The 10587-nt window shown below is 37.1% G+C and overlaps 1 protein-coding gene across 1 annotated transcript in view; it reads left to right on the forward strand.

The window, feature by feature from the left end:
* LOC126209770 (gephyrin) overlaps positions 1 to 9868 on the forward strand; it is a 133964-nt gene extending 124096 nt beyond the window's left edge. Inside the window, exons 11-12 of the mRNA XM_049938896.1 lie at positions 1278 to 1374; positions 6723 to 9868. Coding sequence (XP_049794853.1) covers positions 1278 to 1374; positions 6723 to 6856 — 231 coding nt within the window. The 3' untranslated portion in view covers positions 6857 to 9868. The remainder of the gene's footprint in view (positions 1 to 1277; positions 1375 to 6722) is intronic.
* Positions 9869 to 10587: the final 719 nt, after the last annotated feature.

Here is a 10587-nt window from a genome sequence, read left to right on the forward strand (position 1 = left end):
TGAGGTTGTGGAGGAATGCGGATAATATATCCTTGCCTTGGATTCACAACACAGTACTTCTACCTTTCGGTGAGTCTCCTCCTTTACTCTTATATAATTCTTAATATAGAAAATTAAATACTTTAACAAATCAATTTCATTGGCCAGATGATCTTTGTAGCAAATACGCTAATAGTATCACAACATGTTATTGTCAGAAGTAATAATGTTAGAAACAATTACTTGAGTGATTAATCAATTGGTCTTGGGTACATCAAACAAATAAAGTGACGCAGTCTGGTTACAATTTTATGTTTGTTTTACCTAGCAAAAATGTTCCCCCAGCCCCAGAATAATACAAAACATTGTAAGTAACATACAGTTTCACTGTGCAGAGTTGGAACCATGGTGAAATGAACTGAATCAAAATATTGGGCCAAACTATTGTTGGGATAAGTTATTGCAGCCATTATAACATTTATCCTCTTCGATTCCCAGATATCATACAGGATACCTCACTTTTGAAATTTGTCATAAAGGTCAGAGTACATATTTGTCTTTGGAATCAACATTGTTACAAATGGTACTTCATGCAGAATGTGACTGGTAATTGTTGTAGACATTACCACTTCGACAGCAGATGCTAGGTTAGTGTAAAATGGAGTGTGTGAGCTGTTCATGTGATGCTAGGAGAAACAAAGATAAATAAAACACTATTTCTTTGGTTTTGAAAGCCATTTCTCTTTACTACATTTCATTCAAGTATGCTAGTCATATCAGTGGTATTGGATAATTGAAACACAAATTTACATAGAATTCATAGGTCAAAGTAAACTACATTCACCACAAAGAGTGGTATTTTGTGTTCACTAGTAGGACTTACAGACTATGAAATTTCAGCTTTAATACATCTGACAAGCTGTCACTAAGCCCTGTCTGTACAATATCCTTTCTTCCAAGAGTGGTAAATGCAGGTTTTGTAGGAGAACTTCTGTCAGGTTTGGAAGGTAAGAGACTGGCAGAAGTAAAGCTGTGAGGATGGGCCATGAGTCATGCTTGGGTAGCTCAGTTGGTAAAGCCCTTGCCTGTGGAAGGCAAAGGTCCCAGGTTAGAGTCCTGGTCTGGCATTCAGTTTTAATCATCCGGGAAGTATCATATTTAAATCTACTTTTCGAACGCAAGTTAGCAATAGTGTTGAAAATTTCCTTTTTCAAGGTTTACTGTAAGCCATTTCTACAAATCTTAAATAATTTAATTTCCAAATTGACTACTTTCATTGTGCCTCACTCTGTTTACAGACTGAAAAGGACATTTCATTGGACCCAAGGCCTGAATATCACAGAGTGTCTCTGGACTGGCAGCCAGGAAATGCAGTCCCTGTTGCAAGGAGCACAGGTAGGCTAATCATAAGGTGTTCGTCTCTTTTGTTTGCAGCTGATTGTTGGAACAAGCATTTACACAAACAAACAAACAAACAACTGCTACTACTCAGAAAAATGAACTAGCTTTCCAGCAGCTGTCACTCTCTTTCTATATCTGTGGTTTACAGCCTATTCTTCCAGTATTTTGTTTCCTATTTCCATTTATTTTCTGCATTATATGTTACCTTCTTCCGTATACATGCCATTTATGTGGTGTAATTTGAATGCCCACTGTTGTAAAAGCCAGTTATGTAAATCGTTGATGCATTGTAACCCTTTATTCTCTTGCCCAATACATTTATTTCATCTCTGTGTCTGTTTTGTCTGTAGTTTTTCCTTCTGTTTGTTTTGATGTCTGATGTTTTACTTTCTCCTGCCTACATGCTGCAAAATGCATCAGTTGCTCATGTTACCAACTCCAACTTCTCAACTGCTTGTGTTTAGTTATGATTGCATTCACAGCTTCTTGGGCATGTGTCTTGAAACAGTCTGTTCAAAACTTCCAGGCTGATAGATGCCTGAAACTATTTGCTAACTTTTTGCATCTGCCTGTGGTGAACATCTTCAGAGAGCTCAAGGTGCCCCACATTCCTAGGGGCATTATTAGCTGTGTGGAGGGCACCATTATTTATCACGTGGTGATGAATGCACATCAGATGACATCATTCTCAGTTAAAAGTAATCAATAGTGAGAATTCCTTTCTTTTTGTAAAGTCACCTTCCATACCTTACTTGTTTTACTCTTTCTTATTTTCTGTTAAAGTTATTACTGTGTTTAGAAGTTTGTGTTGGCTGTCAATACAAGAACACACAGCAGTGTGTTGTCAAGGCTAAAATGCTAGTCTAATGAAATTTTATTTCAATGAAAGCCTTCATTGTATTAAGATTTCATTAATGTATCTAGTTTATTAATGATCTCATTCACTTCCCTATCTATTATGGCAACAAGCACTTCTTTATCAAATTATTTCCATTGTTGGTTTACGTATTTTTGATTGCTGTTTTACCACAAGTTGTCCCCATGAGCTCCAATATGAACCCTTGCTCATTCTGCCTTTGCTGGTTCAGAAAACTCTTTTTCATGCTAGCACACATCTAGCCACATACATTTGTTCTGAAATCCTGCTTCACTCTTGGTAACCCTGAACATGATTTACTTTTTTTTACAAAACAAAAAAAAGTTGTATTTTGCTGTCAGTGAGTCTTTCAAAGAGAGCTTTGCCTGTTTTTATTCCACTGGTCTGTAACAACCCACTTCAGAGTTCTGACATATCTAAGACACTGAGGCTCCAATATTAAACTACAAAAACAGTGGGAGCTTAATCAAAAGCTTGTACAGTTCTCTGAGCTATCAGCAGTGACTGTGTGCCATCCTTCAGTCAGTTGCTGATGAGTGCTTGTCTTCCCTCATTTTTCTTTGTTGTTTCCATCTTGGAATTTTCATTATTATGATATGTTGATATCTTGCACTATAGATCTTTATTTCCACATTTATTGTATGAGCTATACGGTATCAAATTTTTTTGAAATTTTAAATGTCTGGAAAGATAATGTTACAAAGAATTTCTTAAGTTTAAGACCTTTATTTTGTTTTTATTTCCAATCTTTCTGCATGGCACTCCTTTTTGTTTTTAACATATTATATCCAAGCATTCCTTTTACTGTTCTGTTTTCTCAGCACATTACAGCTGTAGGTACGTGCAGAGTGACATCATTCCATAAGAACTTCTGAAATTTATGGATATTCAATATATTTAACTCCATAATTTCCTTTCAAACCTCCAACAGAATTAAAACCCTGGATTTGCCTGTACAAATTTGCTGCACTTGTGCAAAATATGCCATAGTGCAAGAAAAAGTTGGTTACAGTGTGAGTGTAGACTTTTACAGTGTATATTTTTGACAAAATGCTCATGCAGCTGGCTGTGTTAAAATAACGCAGTGTTTCAACAAGGATCATTCTGATCATCTTATGACAAAGTGTTGGGATGTTTCTATATTTACAGGTATGGCAAATAGTTAGTTGAGGAGTCGTGTATCAGTGAAACGGCAGACATCAAAACATTCATGACTGAGCTAGAAAAAAACAGATGTCTGCCTTACTTTGGAAATTCTAATAAAGAAGAAGGCTGATGGTATGCTAGGCTGTACATTTTATAGAAAGATGATCAAACATAAGTGTATCTACATGCAAAGAGCACAGTGCTAACCACCCTGGTCCACATGGCGTGCATCATCTGTGACAAAGAAACCTCCCAGCCAAGCTTCAACACCTGAAGGAAGTGTTCCAAAAAAATGGGTACAACGAGGGTAGTCAATGAAAGAAAAGGTGTCGCAAACAACGAGGAAGATGAATGGGGCAAGAAACTCAATTTTCTTTCGTATACAAGGCGACACTAACCTGAGGTTCATGAGGCTGCTTGAAGACTATAATATTTGCATCTACATGTACATGATTACTCTGCAATTTACAATAAAGTGCCCAGAAGAGGGTTCATCGAACCGTCTTCAAGCTATTTCTCCACTGTTTCACTCTCGACCAACAAGCAGGAAAAACTAAAACTTAAATCTCTCCGTGTGAGCTCTGATTTCTCTTATTTTTAGATGCGTGCAACAAAATATTTCCACACTCTGAAGAAAAAATTGGTGATTGAAATTCCATGGAAAGATATTGCCACAGTGTAAGGTGTCTTTATTTTAATGATTGCTGCCCCAATTTGAGTATCATAACCATGGCAAACTGTTCCCTAATTTGCGATAACAGAAAGTGAGCCGCCCTAGTTTGAACTTTTTTGATGTCCTCTGTCAGTCATGTCTGATGTGGATCCCTCACTGCAGAGGGTCCTTAGCTCATGGTCTAGTGGCTAGCATTGCTGCCTCTAGCTCATGAGGTCCCGGGTTCGATTCCCTACCGGGTTGGGGATTTTCTCTGCCCGGGGACTGGGTGTTTGTGTTGTCCTCATAATTTATCATCATCATCATCATCATCATCATCATCATCATTATTCGTGACATTGTGTAGACTGGACTGTGTAAAAAAGAAAAAGAAAGAAAGGAATTGGACTGTGTAAAAATTGGGACTTTGTAGGGGCACTGATGACCACACAGTTGAGCACCCCATAAACCAAACATCATCATCAAACACTGCAGAGGCGATACTACAGAAGAGGGCAGACAGGTGTAGTAGATCTTTAGTAGACCTGTTGCATTTTCTGAGGGTTATGCCAATAAATCACAGTCTTTGGTTTGCTTTCCCCAAGACATTAGCTATGTGATCATTCCAATTTGAGTTATTTGTAGTTGTAATCCCCAAGTATTTAGTTAAATTTACAGCTTTTAGATTTGTGTGATTTATCATATAATTAATCCAGTCACCATCGAAGATGAAAGCTATTTTGGACTCTGTGAAGGACCCGCTGAAACTTCACAAATCAGTGACTTATAGCATCCCATGTGAAGCTGAGTGCAGTACATCAGGCAAAAGCAGTATCATATATCTAAAAGCTGTGAGAAACTCATTAAATGTGTGCGATATACTGGGAAATTGACAGACTATAGCTTAAACGAACACCTATGACTTTTCAGAATTGTTGCTGTGCTGGGCCAGCCACTATTGGGAAAGGATAATGAACGAATCCATAGAAATAAGGATCTGTGGAATCTTGTCAGTAGAGACTAAGGTTATCAGCTGAGTTCATTGTGGAAATGTGCATTAGGAATTAAACGCCAAAAGTACGACTGGCGGTTGTCAGCTTGCAAAGCAGATGAAAAGTGCCTGTGCAGAGATTAGAACTTAGCCTCTGGCCCATCCCCATCCCACCACTGTACACTACCTCCCTCCCCCTCCCCCCACTCACTAGCCACATTAAAACCCAACCAGGTGGAGCGAGTGGCCACTCACACATGTAAATATAGCGACAGTTCGCAAGAAGATGATGAGTATGACACCCATCGAAATGTCACAGTTCCCCAACACTGCCATCCGGCTGTAAAGCCAAGATCCCTGTAAATGATGTACTCCCAGGTATTCAGCTGAGTTAATACTGCTGGTGGACCTAAAGACTAGCCGGAAAAATACCTGAAATATTTCCTCAACAAATATGTGGGGAACTGTGAACACCTCATTTTCAGCTCCAGGATACAGAAATTATGGTCAGTTTCACTGTAGTCTCCTTTTTCATGAGGGTCCTACTTTGTGAATGCTTGTAACTAATCTCCATGCCTTTAGCCATCACCATCCTTCATGAAGAAATCAGCAACCACCAGAGTTACCAAAATATTGCTCATTTATTTAGGCTGTATTTGTGATTGACATGTGAGACTCTTGACATCAAGAAGAGAAATATTGCGCAAACACTTTCAGACGGGGAGTGCCTCTTCATAGAATTACACCTACAAATAGTGTCCTGAAGGAATGAGTACTCAGATTGTAAAATTGAGCAGATGCCTGAGAAAGAGGTGGAAACTGAGACAGAGTAGCCAAGAATCGCTTATATTCCTTATGCTAGCTAAATATCCGGAAAGATCGGTAGACTTCTACACAATCATGACACAGTATGTTTTGTTCATGTGAACAAAGATAAAAAGTCGCCTTTGTATAGATGAAATGTGTGTCTGAAAGCTGGGTGTGTACTGCATTCCATGCAAATGGGGGCAGACAATGAGAACAGTTAAAGAGATATGCAAGGGATGCGAACAAAAGATAAAGATGCTAAAAAAAAAAATAAAAAAAAAACTAATAAATGGGAATTAAGTTTTCAATATGTTTAAGGCTTGTGGTCAAGCACACAGTTCATTCGGATTTCACTGGCCATCAATCTGTCAGAGCTGGAGAAGCTGAGTATGTGTGTTTTGCTAACTATTAGTGTGGTCTCTTAAAACCAGTGAATGTCCAAAGTTGGATTCTACTACATAAACAGTAGTTCACAGTCTGGCTGAAGTACAGGCAGTGAGTGCACTTCACTGCACAACTAGCAGCATGTGAAGATGACAAGGTCAGTCACTGAACTATTGCGGATAAAATGGAACGAGCAACTCGGCTGAACACCTGAAGGTACACCATTAATCAAACACACCAAGAAAACATGAGGGATCACGTTTTGCCGCAGTACACTCGTGGTTCATGAAGTTGCAAAAGTGTGTTGGTTTTTGTTTCATGTGTCACTGGTCTGTGTTTGTCTGGGTGGAATTAGATTATAGATATCTTTGAGTCAGAAGATATTTGAGCTGAACCTCACCCTGTATGCATTGGCTGTCTCATATGGAATATCATTGCAGTGTGTGATTTTGATAAATAACCAGTTAATATTGTTCTGTTTTTAGGCAATCAGCTAAGCTGTCGCCTCCTGAGTTGCCTCTCTGCCAATGCCTTCCTGATGCTTCCAGCACGGACGGAGTTCCGGCAGACATTACCTGCTGGCTCCATTGTGGAAGCACTTCTGTTGAAGCGATTCTGAGCCACTTCACAGTGGGAAGCATTTTCTCAGAAATATTTTGCTTCCATTAATAGCTTTTATATAGTTATGTTTGTTAAAGGCAGTGGTCATTCAATAGGTAATGCACTTGGTTGGATATCTGCATTTGCGATAAATGGTTGTTTCCATGTATAAACACTGCCTCAACACACAGTACATTGTTGTTTTGTTAAGCACAATAGCTTTACAGGTACTGTGAAGCCAGCTGCACACAGTTTACTTTTCACAAGTTGGTGCCTCTATTAATGTTACATTTATATCTCACAGCATATTGCGTTGTTAGTTCCAGAATACTTTTACCCAAAATGCTTAATGAATGCACTAGATTGCTTATTCATTTCACACATGTGAGACTGTGCAAAGGTGTGAATCAAACACGCAAAATAAGTACAATCATTTTACTGTGAAAAGAGAATTGTGTGCTTCCTGATGATGGGCCTGCATGTTTGAAAACAGTAACTACAGGTGTTATCATATGTGTATACTTTATCTCTTGACATTTGTATGGCCAAAACGGAAACCAGAAAAAAATAAGGAAACGACAGAGCAATTGTTTCTTAAATCTCTACATTGATATATGGATTTTAAAAATTGATCTACACTTTTTTTAACATTCTGGTGCAGTTCGTATGTCCATAATTTTGAAAGAGTGGCTTTTAATATCATTTGAATCTCTGTCTTTCACTAGGTTAAGAAATATGGAAGGTGTAATGTTTCAGTTAAATGAGGATACTTTGTGTTTCAAAATTTGTGGTTAGTTGATGTTGAATAGTACATTGCCTGTTGAATAGCCTGCACAGAATTTGACTGAAGGCACAAAAGCTGTGCCATATCTTCATAATATTTTGGAGGTTTGCTGTTAAGATTAAGTTTTAATCAACATTGGTTTGTGAAGTGTGGTATGAAAGCATTGTATGAATAGACATTATGGAAAGAAGGTTGTATTGGAGGAACATTTTGACGAAAAGGAGGGGGCAAAACATTCCGGGATATTTTTGGAACAATCAAAAACATTTCAATGAAAATGAGGGGGCAAAACATTCCAGGATATTTTTGGAACAATCAAAGCACAAAAAGGAGCTTTTTTTTTTAATGCCATTGACAGAACACAGATTTTAAGAGGATGCATTTTAGTTCGTGACAGTTTTCTGCAAAATAATAGTCACATGGTACACAGTAAATAACCTTTAAAATGAATATACATAAAACCAAGCAGAAAAATAAGGTTCCTTTATCAATCATTGTCAACAGCAGAACAATAAGATGTGATGATCCTCTGCATCCATATTTGCGGATGTCACATGGATTTTGTTGGAGCATAAATAATGTACCAGTACCTCATTGCTATGGAAAACATGATGGAGGAATCTGAAAAGTGAGTGCTAGTAGCTCTCTGTTTCAGTTCAACTTCCTCAAATTTTGCAGTAGGCTGTTTCAGAGGAAGTAATGTGTTGTCATTCTTCTCTCAGATGCTTGGGCAAGGATCACTGTTGACTTTATTACTAAATACTCTAATGGCCTAGTTTCATCTCTCTCACTGGTAGAAGCAATCCATAGTTCTGAGAGCTAATGTTTATATGATCTTACTTTATGTTTGTGCTGTCACTTGTTGGTTACAAGCTTTTATTTCACTTCATAGCCAGAAATTTTTGTGCTGTTTATGTTGTTTCCAGCAGCACAAGTCAGTCTAAACCTGGTTGGACAGAACAACATTGCCTGTGTAATGTGACATTTTATTCACTTCAACTCACTCCAGGTACAATGTTGATATTAGTAAATTAAGAATTCGGGGAAATAATGATTTAGATCCTTGAAGAATACTAAAAATTCTGTTGATAGCAGCACTAAAAGCAAAGCAGATATGATAAGAGGCGGCAGTGACATGGTTTGACACAATCTGTGTATACAAAAGTAGGTAATTCAGTATTTTTAAATTTAAAATTTTTTCTGCAACTTTGATTTGTCTTAAATATTGGAGACCACCATGTATTTGTGACTGAGTTGTTAGAATAGTGGAGTACTTTGACACCAAAAACTAAAGATTTTCAAAAACTAAAACTTTATCCTCTGCAGAGATTATTTTTTTTCATTAGCCATTATAAAAAATGTGTGTTTCTGAAAGCTTAATACATTTAATTTTAATGATTTGTGTGTGCTATGTTGCACTTTTAGCATTCAGCTAATACAACCGTTTTTCTTAGTTGTCTAGAAAATAGTTCACACGTCTATTCTTTATGCATTCATTCGGATTTTTCACTCTGTTCAAGCTGTACGTGTGAGAATTTAATAAAGGACAGAGCGTGAATCAGGTGTACAAATCTCGTGGGTGCTAAATATTTCTTATATGAAGTATTTTCTTAATAGAATTGCTTCTTGTTGTAATTAACTACTATGTTACTGGGTGTTAGATATAGTCTTATTTATCTCACTTGAAACTATGTGTAGTGTCTGAGCGGATGTATGTGTCTATGGTTGTCATCTAAGAAAAGCACAAAAATAGTTAACAAGAGGGTTTGAGAAATGGCTGAGACAGATACTTCAATAGATATACATGCACTTAACATGGTGGTTGTGTGTAAGAAATGTATTCAGTCTCTCAAAGGAAATCGGTAACCACAAGAGTTACCAAAATATTGCTCAGTTTATCTACAATGCATTTGTGATTGACATGCGAGACTATTTATGTCAAGCAGAGAGATTTACCAAATTGTAAAGACAATGTGCAATCTCAAGCAATATGAGCATGTTGATCTGAGTAGTTCAAGGCTGATGAGACCTTTATCAGCAACTTGAATTTTGACTGACCTTATTAGTCTTCCAGCAATACAATAGAAACCTCATTAGTTCCATTTTGCTCCCTATTGTAGTAGAAGATAAAATATGTGAAGTTGATGATTCATGTATGTAACAGGTGGTACAACATAGCTTTTTTAGATTTTGATATGTGTTGTTACTGTATTAAATGCCATAATAAATATGCTATTGCAGAAATTAGTGACTGTTGTTTAAGAGTGAAGTTGTGTATGCTAAGCTAACTTTTAGAACAAACCTGAATGTTTGTTTCACTCTCAGATTTACAGAGCTTCTCCTAAGAAATGCAGAATTAATCTTTCACACTGTGGCAGAGTGTACAATATTGTAATATTTCTTAGCAGATTCAAACTGATGTGAACACAGGCAGTGTTCTTAGTAACTGACTTGCACACACACAAAGGGATGAGGATGGAATTGTTCTAGTGTTATGGTACATAATGTGGAAAATAATATCAAACTGTTGATTTTAATTATCACGATGAGACAGGCACTTCATATATTTCATCTCTCGGCAATTTCAGTGATCTGTAAATAAATACAGAAACCCTGACAATCAGTTACATAACTTTTTACAGGAAGAACATTAATACACAACTTTTTTAAAGTAGCACAGAGTTCAGAGAGAGAAATTTATATCAGTTGTAAATATCATATGGTTAACATATGAATTTGAAACATACAGAAAAAGACAGTGTGGTTCAAATGTCTAACCCAGAACCTCCAAGTTACATGTCAGCTACATTAAAACTTAAGCCTCCACTCAGTGGTAGGTATTAAAAATATGAATAGTAAACAAAATCATATTAATCACACTCTCTCGGTATACTTGCTGCCAATTGTGCATCCACTGTGTTGACACTGATGTGTGTTTACTGTGAACATCTTTCATTCAGTACTCT

This window comes from Schistocerca nitens, chromosome 10 (genome assembly GCF_023898315.1).
Source record: "Schistocerca nitens isolate TAMUIC-IGC-003100 chromosome 10, iqSchNite1.1, whole genome shotgun sequence".
Classification (NCBI taxonomy): Eukaryota; Metazoa; Arthropoda; class Insecta; order Orthoptera; family Acrididae; genus Schistocerca; species Schistocerca nitens.